The sequence below is a fragment of the Pithys albifrons genome, chromosome 9 (genome assembly GCF_047495875.1).
Source record: "Pithys albifrons albifrons isolate INPA30051 chromosome 9, PitAlb_v1, whole genome shotgun sequence".
Lineage (NCBI taxonomy): Eukaryota > Metazoa > Chordata > Aves > Passeriformes > Thamnophilidae > Pithys > Pithys albifrons.
In genome coordinates, this window is record NC_092466.1 from 37600364 (window position 1) to 37623178 (window position 22815).

Consider the following 22815-nt stretch of genomic DNA (forward strand, 5'->3'; position numbering starts at 1 on the left):
GCTCCACCAGGCTGTGGCACAGCCCATGGCACAGCCCATGGCACAGCCCATGGCATGGCCATCTGCTCCACAACCTCCTGTGCTCCCAAAGGAGTTCCCAAGGAGCCTTCTCCTTCCAGAAGCACCTTTCAGCAGCTCTGCAGACCCCACACCCTCCACAGCCCCTCCTGGCACCCCCAAAAGCTGCTCTCCAGCCCCTCCTGGCTGAGCCCACACTTGCTCCCTGCTCCTCTCCACCTGGAAGTGTCCCAGGCCAGGTTGGACAGGTGGAAGGTGTCCCTGCCCATGGCAGGGGTGGGACTGGATGGGCTTTGAGGTCCCTCCCAACCTGAATCCTTCTGTGACTTCCCCACTGTCCCCTCTCCTGCTGCCAAGCTCAGGGTGCCCAGAAAGAAGGCAGAGCTCCCCCCACTGACCCCACCCCACCTTGCTCTGAGCTGTGTCACAGCTGCAAGGGCTGCTAAAGTTCTCATTATATTTAGGACTATTTGAGAGGAGAATCATTTTACCATCAGCCTTCACACACACGTTTTATCACAGTAACCCCAAAAGAGGGGGAATAATAATTAAAAATAAATAATTAAAAATACTACCCAATGAACCCTGCAGTGGGTTCAGCACTGATGAAATCCTGCTCTCCCCTGTGGGCTGGAGGCACCTGGAGCAGGACCTGAGGCAGCAGGACCATTGTGGTCCAAGGGGACACAGCAGTGGAGATGGTGCTGCCCTGCCTGGCTCAGAACAACAGAAACTGCAGCAGCTTCCCCTGACTGGGAACAAATCTGAGCTCACTGTGGGACATTGTTCTCTGATGACCTTCATGGGAGTTTATGGGAAATGATGAACTGCAAACCTAGGCAAGCAAAGCTCCTCCAGAAAGGTATGATCCAATCTTTATATTAATCCAGTGTAACTCAGAAAGAAAGTTCAAGCTGTGATGGTAAAATCACCTTTAAAACTCTCCTTTTCTGGACAGCAGGGGCGGCTTCACCTCATCCAGCAGCTCCTGAAGGGGCTTCAGACAACAGGACGTGGGGGTTGCTTTGGGTGTGAACCACAAACTGATCAGTTTTGGGTCTGGTTTGATACCAAGCAGCTTTCTGGCCGCTAATTAACCCCACAGAAGAGCCTGAAGAAGAAACTTTCTTCTAGTGGTGAGGCAGAACCAGAGCCAGGGCAGCCTGGTGGGTTTTAATCTGAGAAAAGCCCACGTGTCACTGGGGCCATAAATTAATAATAAATTAATATCCTGCATCCTCTGTGTCCCAAACTCTGCCCACAGGAAAGGCCTCCCATTGTTGGCAGAGTTCAGTCACCTCATTTATCACAACTGCCCTGGCCATATTCCATAAATCAGCAGCACCTTCAGTGCCATCTCCCAGAGGGGGTGAAAGGGAAGCTCTTCTGAATGAATTATTTGACAGCTGCTGTAAATATGAACTAATTCCTCAAGGGCTGCACAGAGAAAATCATCATCTCCTCAGAACAGGGTTGGCTCCTCAGCTCACTCAGCTCTGCAGCCAAACCAACAGGACAAACATGCCCACAGTTATTTTCAGAAACATTTCCAAAGGCCCAAGAGCTTTGTTTGCCCTGCCTGGTGATCAGTTCTTGTGATCAACCTGGATGATCAGTCCTGGTGATCAATCCTGGGGATCAACCCTGATGATCAACCCTGGGGATCAACCCTGGACTTCAAAGCCCACCCAGTGCCACCCCTGCCATGGGCAGGGACACCTCCCTCCAGCCCAGGGTGCTCCAAGCCCTGTCCAACCTGGCCTGGGACACTCCCAGGGATGGGGCAGCCACAGCTTCTCTGGGCACCTGTGCCAGGGCCTGCCCACCCTCCCAGCCAGGAATTCCTTCCTCACATGGCCCAGCCAGGACTGGGAATTTTCTGCACTGAAGACCCTCCAGTGCTGCAAAGCTCAATCAGAGCCATTTCAGTGGACAGAGGGATTGAATCCCAAGATGTTGCCCTGTCTCCTTTTTCTTGCCCAGCCCTTATGTTTGCCCCTGAGTGCCACAGGCCTGGTGATGTTTCAGGCACTCAACAAACCCTGGGGGCAAATGAATTTTTTCTGCTGCTTTTCCCATCCCACACCATTCCCTCTTGGATCAGAATGTCTCTCCATGAAGGTGTCACTCAGGACCACCCATCCCTGTGCCCACATCTCCTGTCTCCTGAACAGCAGGAGGGCAAAGACCACCTGATAGTCTTGTCCATTGTCCTCAGCACCATGTCCTCATTACCAGCCCCTGGAGGACTCATCCAGCTCCATTTCCTCACATTACCTGGCAAAACCCCTAAAGGTCAGAGAAAAACACAGGCAATGGCAGGGAGGCTTTCAATGACTTTCTCCAAGGATATATCCATTTATTTTCTCCCAGGCACTCCAGATCCATCCCCTTGAGTTTGGCCAGCCCAGTTTTCTTATCTCTAAGTATTATCAGAAAGGTTGCAATCAAATGGTTGAATATCTAAAGACAACTTTGTGGGGCTGTTTTAAGAAGGTCTGAGCAAACTCCACACCATGTCCTGTCACTGTTGGGGCAGAACACACAAAGCCAAGCTCCTCCTCTCAGGCTTTTAATCATCTCTGCAGTTTTCATTGCCTGTTGCCCTTATTTTTCCTTGCAAATCACCCATGGCACTAAATCCTTGCAGAGTTCTGGAATTTCTGGGAGTGCATAGGACTCTATTAAAAAATAAGTAAATAGATAAATAACCCAGCAGTGGAAAATTTGAACTCATGCAAGGCTGGAATGGATCTGAACTGCTGCCATGCCAAGCTCGGTGCCATCAGCACAGCTGGCAGGGGAAGGAGCTGCAGAAATGGCTCTGGAGAAGCAGAATTCTCAGAGATTTCCACACTTTAGAGGTTCATCCCTTCAGCCTGGGCTTCCTTTTTGTCCACAGTTTTCTGCCAAGCACAGAGTGGTGCTGGGTGGAATTCCCTGCCAACAGGGCTGGGGCCCAGATGGTGCTGGGGAAGGTTCTCTTTGTGTTCTGGGCCCTTCTGCCCCTCCTCTCCCACCCCTGGCAGACCCTCACCTTCCCCCAGGACATGGTCCCTGCCCCCAGCTGGGACTGGGGCTCCCCCCAGCCCCCTGCCCACTGTGGGTGCCACCCCTTGTGCCCTCAGCCTGGGCAGGGTGCCCAAGGGGCTGTGTCAGGAGCTGAAGTACCTCCAGAAGAGCAGCCTGGGGGTGCCTGGGGCTGCCCTGCACATCTCCTGCCGCCCTTGGGGTGCTCCACAGCACTGGAGGATCACTTGGACACCTCTGGAGCAGGACCTGGGACACAGAACTGACTATGCCATGGCCCAGCATTCCCTGGGATACCCAGCACTTGGGAAAAGGCAAGGGCTGTTTGCTCAGGGGGCACTGGAACCTGTCACATCCCTCGGGGCACTGGAACCTGTCACATCCCTCAGAGCTCTGGAAGCAGCAAGTTCTCCAGAAAACAACCCATTAGCCCTTCCTGTTCTGTCATTCCTGCCCATTGGTTCTTTTCCTGTCCTTTTCTGTCATTCCTGCCCATTGGTTCTTTTTCTTTCCTGTTCTGTCATTCCTGCCCATTGGTTCTTTCTCTTTCTTGTTCTGTCATTCTTGCCCATTGGTTCTTTACCTTTCCTGTTCTGTCATTCCTGCCCATTGGTTCTTTTCCTGTCCTTTTCTGTCATTCCTGCCCATTGGTTCTTTTTCTTTCCTGTTCTGTCATTCCTGCCCATTGGTTCTTTCTCTTTCTTGTTCTGTCATTCTTGCCCATTGGTTCTTTACCTTTCCTGTTCTGTCATTCCTGCCCATTGGTTCTTCTCCTTTCTCCCTCTTTTTGAAGCAAAATTAGGCATTTGTAAAAAGCCTTTTTTCTGAACGTGCTTCATTTATTCTGGTGCTTGTTTGTCTCTGTATTATTCCACTCCATCTGTACCCTTCTAACTTCCACCCTACAGCATCTTAAAACCACACAGCTATTTCTCACCTCCTAAAAACCTCCCTGCTTAAGACACCACCATAAACTCTTCTCCTCAGAGGAAGGAGGGCTGTGGTATGAAATATCCCTGATCTCAGCTATTCACCTGAATTTAAAGGAAAATGTATTTCTGTTGTCCAAAGCAGTGGGATTTATTTCCTCTCCTTAATTGTGCAGCTCAAGCCTTTGCCCAGGACATTCATAAAAGAAACCAGATTGCAGGAGAAGTGCTGAAGAATTTAGAGCAGGAGGCCAAGTGCCATCCAGGCTTCTGGGTTTTTTCCCCCTGATTTATTTTAGTCATCTTAGTGGGAAAACAAGGACTTGTCCTGAAAAAAACACTAAGGGGAAGGAGCTGCAGAAATGGCTCTGGAGGAGCAGAACAGAGATTTCCACACTTTAGAGGTTCATCCCTTCAACCTGGGCTTCCCTTTTGGTTCACATTTTGGTTTCAAATTACTGAGTTTCCCCTGAAGACTCACAAGGTCAGAAATGCTCCTCTGAGCAAAATATAAATACCATGAGATTCAGCAGGAACTGTGAGGAAAACCATGGGATGAGCTACAGACTCCTCTGCATGAGGTGACCCAACTGTGCTGGGTTCAACCAACCATGGAGGGACCTGAGGGAGCCAAAAGGAGCGGCCAAACCCAGGTGAGCTCCTCTCCCAGTGGCCAAACCCCACAGGAGAACCCACAACTCCTGAAGAGAGCAAAGCACCCAGAACAGGCTGTGACCCCAGAGTAGGATGAGGAGATGCCAACTGTCCCAGTTGAGCAGGTGGGACCAGTTTATCCCTGTGTGGGTGTGACCAAAGCTGGGCATTCTAAACCCTCTGGGCCATTGCCCAGCAACTGTTCCCAATGGCCCATTGGCAGCAGCTGCCCAGGGCACAGCTGAGCCCTCAGGCTGGGAGCTGGCTGGGAAAGAAGCCTGGCAGAGGAGCTGGGAGAACTGCCCTGCAGGGACTCCTTGGCACCTCCACACCCACCTGAGGGCTCAGCTCTGCCCATGGGCCAGCAACCATTCCAAAATCCCCCCTGACTGCCAGAGTCAGATCCCCCAGTGTGGAACTCCCTGCCCTGGGGGAGGCACTGGGGGCTCCCACCCAAACCTGAGGGGAGACAATCTTGGGCTTTGGGGACTTCTGGGACCACTCATTGGATCCAGAGGAGGAGCAGACCCTGGACAGGAGGAGCCACCACTCTCCACCAGACTGTGCCATCATCTGCACCAACAGGTTTGTCCCTTCCTTTTCCTTTGGACTTGGGGGAACCACGTGGGGCTCAGCACAGGGGCCACCAAACCCCCCTGTGTTTGTGCCCCAGGGGGTGGGTTACAGTGCTGGGGTTGGGGGTTAAACCCAATTCCTCTTTGTGCCATTGCATTGATTGTAATATTGTCATTAAATTGTAACTCTGACTTACAGTCTCTCTTGTGCTGGGTCCATTTCTCCTGGGTTCCCTTTAAACCAGGACACATAAATACCATGAGATTCAGCAGGAATTGTGAGGAAAACCATGGGATGAGCTACAGACTCCTCTGCATGAGGTGACCCAACCTCACTGGGGCAACCATGGAGGGACCTGAAGGAGCCAAAAGGAGTGGCCAAACCCAGGTGAGCCCCTCTGCTCCCAGTGGCCAAACCCCACATGAGAACCCACAAGTCCTGAAGAGAGAAAGGCACCCAGAAGAGGCTGTGACCCCCAGCAGGCTGAGGAGATGCCAAGCAAACCCCCCAAGGTGGAAAAAGAGCTTACTCTTGACGGTGGCAGTGCGGGTGCAGTTGTAGAGGATGGCCAGCTCCCCAAACACCTTGCCAGGGCCCATGGTGCACAGCTTCACGCCTTCCTTGGTCACCTCCACCTTCCCATCTGCCAGAGAAACAGCAAAAACAAAGAGCATTGGAAAAAAGAAATGGAATTTCAGGCTTGGTTTGGAAAATGGGTTCAATTATAGGCCAGGCTGGAGCAACCTGGGCTAGAGGAAGATGTCCCTGCCCATGCAGCCTGGAGGTCCCTTCCAACCCCAACCACTCTGTGAACAACAACACCCTGAAAAGGAATTCAATGCATTGTGAAGGACAGCACAGAAAGTCAGGGAAAGGTTCAAACCAACCATTGCAGAGAAGTTTCCTACATGAGAAAGTGTCTCCAGAGCACTAAGCCCAGGGGGAACTTTGTTTTTCATGTACTGCACTCTCAGCTGAAATTTCCTCAAATTTTGGAGTTCAAAAAGGAAAAGATTTAGGTCTTTGACATCCTACAGGGCAATTTTGCTCATTTTCCCTGAGGAAATAAGCCCTAAGAACACGAAAAATGTGGCTCTTCTCAGCAGGAAAATGACTCTGAGCCCTGGGCATTATTTAATTCCCATCTCCTCACACCTTTCCTTCTGAAAAACTCATCTTAGGGGAGGAATCTGCATTATCAGCTTCTCCAGGAATGGGGAGGGGGTTGAAAGCAAGGGATGGGTGGGAAGGAAGGAGCTCAGGACGAGCCTGGGGTTGGGAGTGACCAACCCTTCCAACCTTGGGCTTTCCAAGGACACCTGAAAAACAGGAGCCAGGAGAAGGGAAGGACCAAATGATGCAGCCCAGGACACTCAATAAACCCCAATTCCACTCCTTGTAAGGGCTAAATTCCCTTTAGCAGTAATTTTTACAATTATTTTTATAAATGTTTGGTTCATTTCTTTGTATTAAGTATCAATGTAATAAGAAGCACAAAATTTATCCCAATATTTGCCTCACACATTTCAGAGGCTCCTACAGGATTTTGAAGAATATATTCATTTATTATTTTAAACAAGAACAGAGTTTCAGCAGAGCTGAAATGGGGATTTCTCTGCAAAAAGCCCTACAACAAATACCAACAAAGGGAAGGACTTTACCCTTTTTAGCCCATGGAGTGGTGGAATTTTGAGCTGGAAAGCATCACATTGCACAGATTATTTTTCCTAAAGTCTTCCTGACCCTTTAACAGCATCAGTCATTCCCCCCAGAATGCAAGAAACACAGTGGGGGTGAAATTAGAACCCGAATTTAAAAAGCACTGAGAAGACTTCCCAGCACAATATCATTGAGATTGGCAAGAACAGACAAGAAGATGTCCTGAAAAACACAAAGCCACAGTAATTTCCCTTGCAGGAGAGGGGCAGGACCTCCATATGCAGAAGTTATTCAGATTTGGATGCAATTACCCACCCACTGCCACCTCTGAGCTCCAAGCAGCACCCACAGAGCTGAGCAGAAAACTGGGAGCTTCAGGAAACTCTTGGAAAAACACAAATTGCTCCAATTCAAGGTTATTTCTGTTTCACACCAACAAGCCCTTGACTTGGAATTAAAATGCATCATGTTTGGAAATGGGGGAAAACCCAACAAGCACCTGTGGATGGTACCAAAAAGAGACTTTTCCATGAGGATTTTCCAGTTTGGGGGCAGTTCCCAACAGCAACTCTTAATTGATTAGTAATTTCAAAGTGCTTTGTTCACAAAGAAAATGGGATTATTTACAAGCTCGTTGCCATTGGCATTCCAACTTGTTTTATTCCAGCTGTTTGAGGCACCACTGCAGAGGAGACCCAGGAAATGGGGGTTCACTCCCTCTCACACTACATGATGCCCTCAAGGATGATGTTTGTTAAACCCAAACCAAACCTGGCTTTTTCCAAAGTTCAGGAATGTGAAGTTCAGGTTTAAAAGGATCTTCTTCTACCAGTCCTGTTAATTAAGGGGTATTTTGATTGCAGCACCTGGTCCTCACTGGGCAAATTTGGGGTTACTGCAGGCAGAGGGAATGGATGTTACTGAACTCCACCTGCAGAGTGTGCACTGGTGGGAATTCTGGGGCTCCAGAAAAGCCTCCCTAAATCAGACTGAATATGAGACCCCCTGCAGAGCTGCCCCAGCCCTGGGGCTCCAACAGCAGGAGGATGTGGAGCTGCTGGAATGATCCAGAGGAGGCCACAGAGATGCTGCAGGGCTGGATCCCTCTGCTCTGGAGCCAGGCTGGGAGATCTGGGGGCAGAGCAGCTCGGGAGGGGGGCAGAGCAGCTTGGGAGGGGGGCAGAGCAGCTTGGGAGGGGGGCAGAGCAGCTTGGGAGGGGGGCAGAGCAGCTCGGGACGGGGGCAGAGCAGCTTGGGAGGGGGGCAGAGCAGCTCGGGACGGGGGCAGAGCAGCTTGGGAGGGGGGCAGAGCAGCTCGGGAGGGGGGCAGAGCAGTTTGGGAGAGGGGCAGAGCAGCTCGGGAGGGGGGCAGAGCAGTTTGGGAGGGGGGCAGAGCAGTTCGGGAGGGGGGAAGAGCAGTTTGGGAGAGGGGCAGAGCAGTTTGGGAGAGGGGCAGAGCAGTTTGGGAGGGGGGAAGAGCAGCTCGGGAGGGGGGCAGAGCAGCTCGGGAGGGGGGCAGAGCAGTTCGGGAGAGGGGCAGAGCAGCTCGGGAGGGGGGCAGAGCAGTTTGGGAGGGGGGCAGAGCAGCTTGGGAGGGGGGCAGAGCAGCTTGGGAGGGGGGAAGAGCAGCTCGGGAGGGGGGCAGAGCAGTTTGGGAGGGGGGCAGAGCAGCTCGGGAGGGGGGCAGAGCAGTTTGGGAGGGGGGCAGAGCAGCTTGGGAGGGGGGCAGAGCAGTTTGGGAGGGGGGCAGAGCAGCTCGGGAGGGGGGCAGAGCAGCTCGGGAGGGGGGCAGAGTAGCTCGGGAGAGGGGCAGAGCAGTTTGGGAGGGGGGCAGAGCAGTTTGGGAGGGGGGCAGAGCAGCTCGGGAGGGGGGCAGAGCACAAGGAACCACTTGGTCACCCCGATCACCAGGATGGTGTTTGCTGCCCCTCCTGCCTCTCCTCTCCTGCCCTGAGCATCCCTGTCCTCCTCAAACCCCACGTCCCACCAACCACAGCAGAGCTGCAGGAGACACCAGATGGGTTTGGCCAGAGCACAGCACAGGAGTGGCCCAGACAGGAGCCTCAGGAAGGCTGGAGCTGAAGGAATACAGAGCAGGAGCAGCACAGGAAGGCTGTCTCTCCTTCCCCTGGGCTGATAACGAGTGTGATCTTTAATTACCATTTATTGTCCTGCAGAAGGTCTCCCATTCTCCTGCTGTGCCATTAAGCAACGTGGGCCACCAAACACCTACAGTAAAGAGCCTGAGCCTGAATTTCTTCAGGTCTCATGGAATTAAAGGGTAAAGGAATTTTCCTGTTTTCCTGTCCTCCCTGGCAGGGCAGTTTTCCACAGAGGGAACAAAGTGCTCTCTGATGGATCAAGCAGATAAAAAAAACAAACAAAACATTGATCAGTGTACAGAGATCCATTTGTAACTCCCTTGGCACCTCCACCACACAACCATTAAATACTGCAGGGGATGCTCCAGGCAGGAAAACTGGGAAAGGCTGGAATATGGAGTGCTGTGGAATTCACTTCCCTGGCAGCTGGGCAGATCTGGGGCAGCTTTAACTGGCATCCCAACAATGCCCTTCTCTGCCAGTTCTAAGAAGACATTCCACAGTGAGGGACAATGAGAGTTCTCTTTCAAATGGACCATGAAATGAAATAAAAATCTCCATGTCCTCTCTAGCAGGGAGGGCTCAGGAAAGGCTGGCAGCTGGTGGCTGTTCTTTGTTTTCCACTCAAGTCCCTCTTGTTCTCCATCTTCACATGGACAAAACACCCCCAAAACCACCTGGCCAGTGAGGCCCTTCATTCTTGGCCCTGCAGCAAAATGGGCTTTGCTGCATCACGTCACCCATGGAAGTTTGATGATCAGTTCTCCATTTCTTTCCCCACAATGGACACACAAGGTGTCCAGAGTGCAGGATCAGTCAGCAGAAGAGACTGATACCCCCAGAAGTCACCAGGCTGCTCCCCACGGGAATTTCTGCCAGACTCCACCTTAACTGTGCACAACCCAAAACACTTTGTGTTTGGACACCCAGAAGTCTCAACTCTGTGGGAGCTCTTTGGTTCCATGCCCTCTTATCTAATCACATCCCACCTTTAGCAAAAGAAATTTTGATGCTGGGAACTTTCTACCCTCTTTCCATGGATTCAAAGACCGGAATCCTTCCTGCTTTTGCAGTTTGGCTCACCTGGCTTTGATGCCAGCATGAAAACCAGCCAGCTTGCAAAAACAATGGAGCAGAGCATGGTTTGGGTTGGAAGGGACCTGAAAGATCATCCCATTCCACCCCCTGCCATGGGCAGGGACACCTCCCACCAGCCCAGGGTGCTCCAAGCCCTGTCCAGCCTGGCCTGGGACACTGCCAGGGATGGGGCAGCCACAGCTTCTCTGCCCAACCTGTGCCAGGGCCTCACCTCACCTTGTAGGCTTGCAGGATTCCAGAGATGCACTGAAACCCCATGAAATCCAGCTTTTCCTACTGAAAAACTACTCCAAGGAGTTGGATGCTCCTGGTGGGGCCCTCCCAGCTCAGGCTGTTCTGTGCCCCCATGAAATCAGGATGGAGGAGCTCTCCTGGGCTGCCCTGTGCCCTCACGCCTGCCCCCAGCCCTGGCACTCTCAGCCACAGCCTGGCTGGCAAATTAAACTCTGCTGGCTAATTACATTGTAGCTGCAAATGTAACACCGCAGCAATTACAGGTTTAATTGCTGAGTGGCTCAGTTACATCAGAGCCCACCCATTTACGGTTCATTAACACTTTTGTTTGTTAGACAACACAAACTGATAATGAGATGGAAGGGACCTTAAAGCCCATCCAGTCCCACCCCTGCCATGGGCAGGGACACCTCCCACCAGCCCAGGCTGCTCCAAGCTCTGTCCAGCCTGGCCTTGGACACTCCCAGGGCTGGGGCAGCCACAGCTGCTCTGCCCAACCTGTGTGTGCTCTGACAAGCCCCATGGGATGTAAAGTTAAAAAAGGTCACTGTAACCCCATCAATAACAAACTGATGCATGAACAGATCAAAGCACAGCTGACTGAAGCACAGCTGAACAAAGCAGGATCAACTCTGTCCCATCTCACAGCAGCAACACTGAAGCACAGAGGGTTTGGGTTGAGGACGGCATCCCATGCTCTGTCACTCTGAGTCCACCCAATTAATTAAACCTGGAATATCATCCCTGGCTGAGCTCCATCCACACTCCTCAAGGCAGTGGAATGCGGCAGGAAATGGTACTAAAGTGACTCTTTCAATCAGTGGCATCATTTTCTGCCTCCCAATAATGAAATGGTCATTTCTCTTTCCAGGAACAGAAGAAAACAGATGAAGTTGACTTGAGGAACTCGTTAGCCTGTGTGTCATTTGTGTCCCCACTGTGTTTGTGTCCCAGGGGGTGGGTTACACTTCTGGGTTTTGTGGGTTAAACCCAATTTCTCTTTGTGCCATTGCATTTATTGTAATATTTTTTATTAAATTGTACCTGTGATTTATAAACTCTCTAGTGGTGGGTTCGTTTCTCCTGCTGCTTCACTCCCTGTCCTGACTCCTCACTGTGTCAGCCAACATGAAGAGAACCTTGTGGATGATCCATACAAAGTCCTTTGGTCCATCCAGACCCCCGTGCTTGGCCAAGGAGCCAAACCTTCTCCCCTCTCAGTGCTCCAGGTCTCCATTTACAGTGACAGGGGTCACAGCTTCTCTCTCTGCCCTGTTTGCCATGTTTCACTGGCAAAGAAATCCCTGGGATGAGAGTGCCCCTGGCAGCCCCAGGGAAGCTCAGCCCACAGCCTGAGCCAGCAGGCAGAATTCCCAGTTGAGGGACTCTGATGAAGTTTACTGTGTTTTCACCTGAGCCCTGTGATGAGCTCCATTTCCTGAGTTCCACACAACCAGCAGCATTTGGGGGGTTTCATTTCTGGAGCAGACACAGGAATAGCTGGTCAATAAAACTCAGCAGTGGTTTTGACAGCAAAGTGTTGCTGATAAAATGGCCACTTGGAAATTTTACTCAGCTTTTGCTCCCTGAAGGCAGAAAGGAAACAATTTCTTCTGAGAGCAAATCCTCTTTTATTTAACAGAAATAATCCTCCTCCTCCAAGAGCAGCACTGCTGAGATTCCCACCAAAATAACCCTCCACTGAGATTCCCACCAAAAATAATCCCCCACAAGAGCAGCACTGCTGAAATTCCCACCAGAAATAATCCCCAAACAAGAGCAGATTCCCAACAAAAATAATCCCCCACCAAGAGCAGCACTGTTGAGATTCCACCAAAATAATCCTCCACTGAGATTCCCACCAAAAATAACCCTCCACTGAGATTGGTACCAAAAATAATCCTCCAAGAGCAGCACTGCTGAGATTCCCACCAAAATAATCCTCCACTGAGATTCCCACCAAAATAACCCTCCACTGAGATTCCCACCAAAAATAATCCCCCACAAGAGCAGCACTGCTGAAATTCCACCAAAAATAATCCTCCACTGAGATTCCCACCACAAATATCCCTCCACTGAGATTCCCACCAAAAACAATCCCCCACAAGAGCAGCACTGCTGAAATTCCACCAAAAATAATCCTCCACTGAGATTCCCACCACAAATATCCCTCCACCTGGAGCAGACGAGTCCATGGAGGTACCACAATGGACCTTCTCCTTGTGCCCCCCTCCAGGAGAGGCCATGCAGCCAAGGAGAAGGAGCCCATGGGGGTGGCACAGGGGTCTGGGGGAGCCTGACCACCCTGAGCTCTGCCAAAGGGCACGAAGGGGCACTGAGGGCACCTGGGAGCTGCTCCCCTTTCTCCAGTGCAGCCTCCCAGGGACAGGAATGGCTGGAAGTTTGTTCTCTCTCCCTGCTGTTTGGTCTCCCTTGCACCATAATTCTGATTTAAGGCCTCAAAACCACCCTGTGAGTGAAGGACAGACAGTTTAGAGCTTTTATCCTGCTGGGAGGAGAGAGGGAAAATAAAATGACATCAGGGTCTCAGCACAGATTTTACAAAAAAAATGTCAAGTGTGTCATAAACCACCCAGACCCAGCAAGGAGAAAACCAGGAACATAAAGAAGTGTCAGGAAAACCAAAGATCTGCCTCTTCAGAGACCCTCACAGGCCTGGAGGATTCAGGAGTTCCCACCAAACCTGGGCAGGACACCCACAGAGCAGTGACTGCCATTTCTTTAACAGATTTTCCTCCTGTTTTGCCCAAACTCACTCTGTTCACACCACAAATCAATCTCCACAGCTCTGTTTCCTCCCACAGAACACGAGAACAGCTCCACAAATCCAGAATTCATGGAAAGGAATGGAAAGGCTGGACTGAACAGGGGCACCTTGCCCTGTCTGTGCCCAGGGACAGAGCTGAGCTGCCCCAACGGGCAGGGAGGGATAACCTGGCTCCAGCTGCCACCTGAGAGCAGGGGAACATCAAGGAATTCAGAATTTGGGAACAAAACACGTGCTGTGAACATCAGGGCACCCTCTGATTCCAAGAATAAAAAGCAAGAAGCAAGGGAAACTAAATGTGTAAAATGATTCTGAGAGAGAAAAGGCAAATTTCTCATCCAGGGGCTGTTTGGACAATGAAAAGCCACCACTGAGAACCAGGGGGACAGGTCTGGGCAGGAATCACAGAATGGTTTGGCGTGGAAGGACCTCAAAGCCCACCCAGTGCCACCCCCTGCCATGAGCAGGGACACCTCCTACCAGACCAAGGTGCTCCAAGCCCTGTCCAACCTGGCCCAGGGATGGGGCAGCCACAGCTTCTCTGGGCACCTGTGCCAGGGCCTGCCCACCCTCCCAGGGAAGGATTCCTTCCCACTATCCCATCTGTCCCTGCCCTCTGGCAGTGGGAAGCCATTCCCCTTGTCCTGTCCCTCCATCCCTTGCCCCCAGTCCCTCTCCAGCTCACCTGGAGCCCCTTCAGGCACTGAAGGCCACAATCAGCTCTCCCAGGAGCTTTTCTCTTCTCCAGGCTGAACAATCCCAGCTCCCTCAGCCTTTCCTCATTGGACAGACATTCCACCACTCCATCCAGCAGGGATTTGTCCCCACCATGGATGCAAACACTCACAGGCTTTTTTTCCCCCTTTCCAAGCAAAACCTCTCACAACTGTCCCAGTCAGGTGATGACAGCAGAAGGAATTAAAAGAGGAACAACAGCAGACCTTTGGGTGTGCAAATGAGGAGAGCTGAAGAACCACCCCTGCAGTGATGCCCAGCACACATGGCAGTGCCAGGGCCCTGGGTGAGCACACACAGGGGTACAAAGCACTGCTCAGCCAGGCTGGGGTGTGTGCTGGACACTCACCCTGCAAGGGGGACAGCACCCAAGAGCTGGGAGGGCTCCACGTGAGGGAACATCCCCCAGGAGCTGGGAGAGCTCCAGGTGAGGGAACATCCCCCAGGAGCTGGGAGGGAACATCCCCCAGGAGCTGGGAGGGCTCCAGGTGAGGGAACATCCCCCAGGAGCTGGGAGAGCTCCAGGTGAGGGAACATTCCCCAGGAGCTGGGAGGGAACATCCCCCAGGAGCTGGGAGGGCTCCAGGTGAGGGAACATCCCCCAGGAGCTGGGAGAGCTCCAGGTGAGGGAACATCCCCCAGGAGCTGGGAGGGAACTTCCCCCAGGAGCTGGGAGGGAACATCCCCCAGGAGCTGGGAGGGAACTTCCCCCAGGAGCTGGGAGGGAACATCCCCCAGGAGCTGGGAGGGAACTTCCCCCAGGAGCTGGGAGAGCTCCAGGTGAGGGAACATTCCCCAGGAGCTGGGAGGGAACATCCCCCAGGAGCTGGGAGAGCTCCAGGTGAAGGAACATCCCCCAGGGGCTGGGAGGGAACATCCCCCAGGAGCTGGGAGGGAACATCCCCCAGGAGCTGGGAGGGCTCCAGGTGAGGGAACATCCCCCAGGAGCTGGGAGGGCTCCAGGTGAGGGAACATCCCCCAGGAGCTGGGAGGGCTCCACCTGAGAGCTCCTGAGAACAAACACACCCACCCCCAGAGCTCATGGACTCTGTTTGCCTTCTCTGCCAGTGCAGAGGGACATGAGAGGAGGGGAACAAAAAGTCAGGGGAGGTTATTTACTCCCTCAGAGTAAATAATTCACAGCAGCATCATTGTATTTTCAAGAACCAGCTCCCATCTCTTTCCCAAGAGGATATTTTAATTTCTCTTCCATTCTGCAGTTTAAATAAAGCTTTTTTTTTCTACTTTGTACAACCTGTAATTGCCTTGACACTTGTGGAGGCTTTTGGTATCACGGACATCATGTTCTGCTGAGCACCAGTGGCCAGAAAGCTGTGCCAGGAACACAGGGGAGGGTCATGGGCTCCTCTTTGTCACCAAAGAGCTGCAAAGCATCTCACACAGAAACACCGTGAGGATACTCCAAACTCCCCCATGGGAGATCCCTAAAAATCAATTTATCATGCTCTAGATGGGCAAGGCCTTTCCAAGGGATGGTCTCAGGGCTGAACAGCACCTCCCTCAGCAGGATTTATCCCATGGAAATAGAAAAGGACACCACTGTTGATAACCTGCTGAGCCACCTTTGAGCTCCAGCCTTTCCAAATCTGAGTGTACAAAACAGAGCAGCTCCCACTGAGAATTCCTGTTGGGTACAAAGGGGTACAATCAACAGTAACCCAGCAGGAGCTCTGTCACCTCCTGCACAGCACCTGGCAAAGGGTTCATCTCCAGGGCAGATGGTAAAGGCTCCCAAAGCCTCCTGAGTCCTCCCTGCTCCACATCCTGCCACAAGGGTGGTGCCTGGCACACCACACTGAGCACCACAGGGCCCCACCGTGGGTGAGGCTGGGAGGGCCCACAGTGGGGCATCTGGTGCCACCTCCTGCCCCAGCAGGGCCATCCCAGAGCACATGGCACAGCTTTGTGCCCACACAGCTCTGGGATATCCCCAGGGAGGAGACTCCCCCCCTCTCTGGGCTCTGCTCAGGGCTGGGGCACTGCCCAGCCAAGAAGTTCTTCCTCCTGCCCAGGTGGCACTTGCTGGGCATCAGTTGCTGCCCGTTGCTCTGGTGCCATGGCTGGGCCCCCCGAGCAGAGCCCGGGCCGTGCTCTGCCCCCTCCCTGCAGACACTGCCAGCCCTGGGGAGGTCCCTGCCAGGCTCTGCTCTGGAGGCTGCCAACCCAAGAGCAGGGGGAGCTCATGTGCCAGCTCAGAGAGGAGTTCTGGAGCTGAGTCATAGAATCACAGAGTCAACTGGGTTGAAAAAGACCTCTGAGATCATCAAGTCCAACCCTTGGGCCAAGTCCAGTCCCTTTACCAGATCATGGCACTCAGTGCCACGGCCAAGCTCAGTTGAAAAACCTCCAGGGATGGGGAATCCACCCCCTCTCTGGGCAGCCCATTCCAATCCCTGAGCACTCTCTCTGCAAAGAATTTTTTTCTGATATTCAACCTAAATTTCCCCTGGCAGAGCTTGAGCCCCCTTGTCCTATTGCTGAGTGCCTGGGAGTCTGTCCTGCTGAGCCAGTAATGAGGACACAGAGCTGCTCTGCAAACACCCTCACTGCTCCCCTGTGCCTTCCCCACCCCAGGAGCAACACCAGAGCAGGGAACGCCTGGCACGGTTAGTCCAGGCACTCAGGAGGGATTTGCCCCTGGTAAGGGAGGTGTTTCACCCCATCTGCAGGACTGCCCCTTCCCACATGGGCTCCCTGAAGGTCCAGCAGCCACCTGAGCCAACAGCCCCCTCTTTGAAGGACACTGGTGCAGAAGCTGTGACACCACCCAGGCTGAAGGCTGGGTCATTATTCCTCATCATCTAATCCACCCTAGTGATAAGGATTCATGAAAGCATCTCCTGGAGGAAGCTCCACATCCCCCTGTGGGTCCAAGGGCCGTCCTGCAGGGCAGGGAGAACACCTTGATGCTGTTTGCCAGAAGAAAGCAACAGGATTCTCCTCCCTCATCCCTCCCAGAAAGCCTGGGACAGCCAAGGATGGCAGTGGCAGCAGGAATAACATATCCCAGGAATGCACCAAAGCTCTGGCATCAAGCAACAAATATTTAGGTTCAGTCTATCCAGAACACAAAGTATTTCCTTGCATTAATTATCTCCTTGCCAAAGCTCCTCTGGGCAACCTGTGTCAGGGTCTCACAGGGGAATTCTTCCACATATCCCACCTAAATTTCCCCTCTGGCAGTGGGAAACCATTCCTTGTGTCCTGTCCCTCCATCCCTTGTCCCCAGTCCCTCTCCAGCTCTCCTGGAGCCCCTTTAGGCACTGGCAGGGGCTCTCAGGTGTCCCCGGAGCCTTCTCCTCTCCAGGTGACCCCCCAGCTCTCCCCAGACCCTTCTCCTCTCCAAGTGACCCCCCCAGCTCTCCCCAGACCCTTCTCCTCTCCAGGTGACCCCCCCAGCTCTCCCCAGACCCTTCTCCTCTCCAGGTGACCCCCCCAGCTCTCCCCAGACCCTTCTCTCCAGGTGACCCCCCAGCTCTCCCCAGACCCTTCTCCTCTCCAGGTGACCCCTCCAGCTCTCCCCAGACCCTTCTCTCCAGGTGACCCCCCAGCTCTCCCCAGACCCTTCTCCTCTCCAGGTGACCCCTCCAGCTCTCCCCAGACCCTTCTCCTCTCCAGGTGACCCCCCCAGCTCTCCCCAGACCCTTCTCCTCTCCAGGTGACCCCCCCAGCTCTCCCCAGACCCTTCTCTCCAGGTGACCCCCCAGCTCTCCCAGCTCGTTCTCATTATTTGGGTCACTCTGAGTGTCACCCAGAAATGCATCTCTCTGCCCTGCCCTGCCCAGGGCACAGTCTGGGGGGCAGGAGGGATGGGAGCAGCTTCCCTGGGAGCTGAGGGATCCATCCCTTGGCACAGCTGAGGCTCCACAGCGTGCCCTGCTCTGCTCTGCAATGTGTCTGTGCCCTCAGCCCGGGCAGGGGGCACTGGGGAAGGGCAGGGCAGCACAGCAGGGCTCAGCAAACCATTGACTCTCAGCCTCAGGCATGTTCTAACCTCGCACACCAACAGTTCTCACTAAAACCACCTCTTTTTTACCTAAAAGTCCTTCCCCATCCCCACTTTCAGCTTCTCCTTTCCAGGCTTAAAGCATGAAAGGGAAAACATTTTAAGCCTTAGACACTTAGCTAAATTAAATTTTATTGCTTACATTTCCCCTTAGTTGGATAATTGTGTTTCTCAGCACTTTGGAGAACAGGAATGTTGCAAAATAAAGGCTTCATTTGGTGTAGCTGTTCCACACCTACCTGCAAGCCAGAGGAAAGGCTTCCCCTTGGGCTCCAAGGGGGTCCCAAACCCACCTGCTCTTTCCTTTGGGCCATTAAAGCCACTACAGCCACGCAATTCCCTTAAACTGCACTTCATGGAAGAGCAGCAAAAGGCAAAGCAAGACGTTCTCCCAAAGCTTTTATCACAAAAGGAAGTCTGCATTCAAATTGTCAACCTGTTGCGTGTCAGACACTGGAGGATTTTGCTCCAACTCCTCCTACTCTCTTTTGCAGAGCCACTTGGCAGCAAAAGGAAGATTTACTGCTCTTCTTTCACCAGCTCTTATCTTACACACACACACAGAGGGAGCATTTGGAAGGTAATTAAAACTCCAGCACCAAACAAGAGCTTGGAGCTGCTGATGAGCATCAGAACAGACCCCCCTGCTGGGGTCACGCTGCCAATGTCCCCTCCCCGGTGGGCACAGCGGGCACGGCAGTTTGTCCCCTGCCCCCAGAGCTGCTCAGCCAATATTGGTTAAGCGTAACTCATTTAAAGGAGCCCAATTTCCTCACGGATCACTCTGAGTTTTCCACCTTTAATTCGTGTCAGTCCCCACAGACCCAGGTTACAGGATCTCTGCTGCACTTCTGACTTCAAACCCTCAGCAAGTGAGGGCTGATCATTTCCTCACGTTTAGGAACCAATTAGGAGCAATTTATTAAGACTCATTGCTGAGGGTTGCCACGAAGCTGCTGGCAGGGGAGCCATTAATGTAGGAGCTCTGTTTACATCCTGTTCACCAACACTTTGTGTTGCCTCTCCAAAAGCACCGGAATTTGCTGGAATAACTCACTGCAGAGGTTTAACCTCCAACTGGTTTTTACTTAACCCACTTCTTATTGGAATAGTTGCCTTGGAAAACACAACAGCTGCTTTTGCCCCTGAGCCTCAGCACAGGATTTTCTGGCTCACTTCTCAGTCCATTCATCCCAGAGATCCAACCCATGGCTTGGACACACAATCCCAAGCAGGAGGGTTCTGTACCCTCAGGCGGCTTTGGAGCACAACTCCTTCAAGAAAGGCAGGACCAGAACCATTCCCACCACAGAAGCTGAGGAACCACTGGAAGCAAAATCCCACATCCAGGAGGGTCAGATCCACAGGGACAGGGGGGATGGATCTGCTCTGGCACAGGGGGGATGGATCTGCTCAGGGACAGGGGGGATGGATCTGCTTTGGCACAGGGGGGATGGATCTGCTCAGGGACAGGGGGGATGGATCTGCTCAGGGACAGGGGGGATGGATCTGCTCTGGCACAGGGGGGATGGATCTGCTCTGGCACAGGGGGGGTGGATCTGCTCAGGGACAGGGGGGATGGATCTGCTCTGGCACAGGGGGGATGGATCTGCTGTGGCACAGGGGGGATGGATCTGCTCTGGCACAGGGGAGATGGATCTGCTCTGGCACAGGGGGGATGGATCTGCTGTGGCACAGGAGGGACTCAAGCACTCCTCAGCCCCACTGAGGACTCTTCTCCTCCTGCCATGGGAAAGGATGGAAAGGTGGGAGGCCAAACCTGGAGCTGGACAGGATTCCTGGATCTCTCTCAGGCCACATCACCCTGGTTGGTGGTGTGGCTGGGAACTGTTCTGTTGGGAAGTTACAAGCTCTGATTCCCAACCTGAGACCTGGCCTTGTGGGTCAAACTCAGACACAGAGAACCAGGAACTCGCAGCACCAAGGAGGACATTTGCACTTCACATGAGAACACTCAGAACCAACAGCCACTAATCCATGTGGGTTTGACTTTCCAGCTCTAACAGAGCTCCACTAACAGTTTGCTGTGCCAATTTAATTGAGCACAAGCACTTACCATTTACTTTTCACAGGCAATTGAGCAAGGAAAACTCGGTCCTGTATTCACACAAACTTGGAATATCCAAGCACAACCATCCAGCCACGGTTTCAGGGGAAGAGCTCCAACTGGGATACTGCTATTCCATCATCCCAGGAGGACAAGGGGACTCCTTGCTCCAAAGCACATGAGAGAACACAGGACAGCCCCTCTGCAGGTTACACAGCTGGGAATGTCAGGAGGACTCCTTCCCTGTGAGGGTGGGCAGGCCCTGGCACAGGTGCCCAGAGAAGCTGTGGCTGCCCCATCCCTGGGAGTGTCCCAGGCCAGGTTGGACAGGGCTTGGAGCCACCTGGGCTGGTGGGAGGTGTCCCTGCCCATGGCAGGGAGTGGAATGAGATGGGCTTTGAGGTCCCTTCCAACCCAAACAATGGTGGGATTCCATGATTCTGGATCCCTCTGCTCTGGAGCCAGGCTGGGAGAGCTGGCGGGGCTCACCAGGAGAAGAGAAGGGTCCAGGGACACCTGAGAGCCCCTGGCAGGGCCTGAAGGGGCTCCAGGAAAGCTGGAGAGGGACTGGGGGCAAGGGATGGAGGACAGGACAAGGGGAATGGCTTCCCACTGCCAGAGGGCAGGGACAGATGGGATAGTGGGAAGGAATCCTTCCCTGGGAGGGTGGGCAGGACCAGGCACAGGTTGGGCAGAGAAGCTGTGGCTGCCCCATCCCTGGGAGTGTCCAAGGCCAGGCTGGACAGGGCTTGGAGCCACCTGGGCTGGTGGGAGGTGTCCCTGCCCATGGCAGGGGGTGGGACTCTGGATGGGCTTTAAGGTCCCTTCCAACCCAAACCACTCTGTGATTCCACCATTTCCCACACAATACAACATCCCAAAGTAGCTTTATGGCTCTCCCACAGCATTGCCTGGAAGATGCCACAGCAAACCCTGAGAGCAGAGAGCCCAGCCCAGAGGAGACAGAAGCAGCTCTTTCCCAGAGAGCCTTCCCAAAGCCCAGCAGCTCTGCCTGTCTCACCTGATGAGGAATCCTGCCCCTATTTGGCAGCTCTGATTCAGGGAAAACCATTCCAACCAAACATGAATTCTTTGCAATTGCTCTTGCAAAAAAGGAAAAAAAAAAGGGGGGGTGACTCACAACTGATGCAATCCCTGGACACCTGAATGGCACATTAACAACCACAACCACCAGTCCATCTTTTCCAATTTGCTTCTGCAGGTTGTTAAACATCAGAGCTTGAGCTGCACCACAGCTTGTGGGTCCTTTCCAGCTCAGGATATTCTGGGAACTTCTCTGAAAGAGGAATTTGTAAGCCCTCATAGTGTTGTTATTTTACTACATTTCTCCATTGCTAAAATTCCTGCTGGATGTGCCAATGTGAAGCAGAGTCACCACTGAAGTTCTCCCACACCTGCAGGAGGACTCAGGGTCAGCCCCTCCAGTTTGCTGGAGGTCTCACCCACACTGTGACACCCCAAAACATCTCCAGATCTTGTGGGTACAAACCTCACGAGGCTTTTCAGGGCAGCAAACCAGGTCAGAGGACAACAAGGATCAAGGGGATCCCAGGGGCATGGAATGGGTTGGTTCCCACCTTGAAGACCTTCTGCTATCCCAGGTTGCTCCAAGCCCAGAGCAATTAATTTCAAGCATTTCCAAGAGCTGAGGGAGAACTTTGTGCTGTTACCAAAATAAAACTGCGAGTTTCACAAAACAACCACCCACGCCAGCAGAGAGCAATAAACTTTACAGGTTGGGATGGTTTTGCCTGGCAATTCCTTCTTCAATTTGCCAATCAAATATGTTTTAGTCAACACAAAAGCTATTTTTCAGTTTTGCTGTTTTCTCATTTGGAGGATTTTCCAAAGCACAATTGCCAGTCAGGTAAATATTTTGTGTGCAGAGCATATGTTGGAATAGACACGAAGACATACATTAAAGATCAGGCATTGACAGCTGGGTGGTTATTTAGCTGCCTGGAGTGGCTTTTTATCTCCTGCACAGCTCAGATCTCTGCACCATCCCCAGTGGGGACAGGCTTTGGGTGCCACCTCAGAGCTCAGGAGGCAAAGCACCCCAGCTAAACACAGCTATTTTACCCACATTTCTTACCAAATAGGATCAAAATAAACAAGTTTGGATTTAAAAAAAGGAAGTGTTCACATCTGTGCTCTGTTTTGTAAAGCAAACTATACATTATCAGCATATCACACCCCCAAAACCTTCAACTCCACAGCCCCACAGGACAGGGCTGATTGTCCTCTGGAACTCACAGATATTACAGCACTTTTCAATTGTGTATTAAATGCTCTGAAAATGCTCCCACAGGCAGGAAGGAGCTGAGCCCAGCAGCAGCCAAACCTCCCCAAACCTCTCCCTTTACTTCTAATCCCATTGGAAACACAGCTCAGAAATGATACACTCATGGAATGGTTTGCGCTGGGAGGGACTGGAAAGGGCATCTCTTTCCACCACCAGCCCAGGTGGCTCCAAGCTGGTGTAACAGAGAATTCCCACCCACCTTGCTGGTTCTCAGAGCCAACCCCAGCACCCTGGGCATGAGCACTAATGAAGGAAAACACCTCTCATCTTCCTGAAGAAACCTGAGAGCCCTGGGAGTGCCTGGGGCTTGCCCAGTGAGATGTGCCCTGTCCATGCAGAGACACCTTCACACACCTCCCCCTTCCCTGGCTCTGTGGGAATTCAGGAAGGGATGCACCACAAATCCAGCCCTCACATCCCTTCCTTTAAAAGCTGACAAGCAGCCCCCCAAAGAAAAAAAAACAACAGTATTTGTCACAAAAACCCAGACAGGTTTTTTTATTTGTCACTCCTCAAAGCAGTCAAGAAATGTGTGAGTTAAGCTCAAGTTGATAGAAACTGCCAATAGAGG

The 22815-nt window shown here is 52.6% G+C and overlaps 1 protein-coding gene across 3 annotated transcripts in view; it reads right to left on the reverse strand.

Moving 5' to 3' along the window:
• PRKG1 (protein kinase cGMP-dependent 1) overlaps nucleotides 1-22815 on the reverse strand; it is a 341078-nt gene that overhangs the window by 162313 nt on the left and 155950 nt on the right. For all 3 annotated transcript variants that reach the window (XM_071563624.1, XM_071563623.1, XM_071563622.1), the window contains exon 3: nucleotides 5737-5850. In XM_071563624.1, the coding sequence (XP_071419725.1) occupies nucleotides 5737-5850 (114 nt within the window). The remainder of the gene's footprint in view (nucleotides 1-5736; nucleotides 5851-22815) is intronic.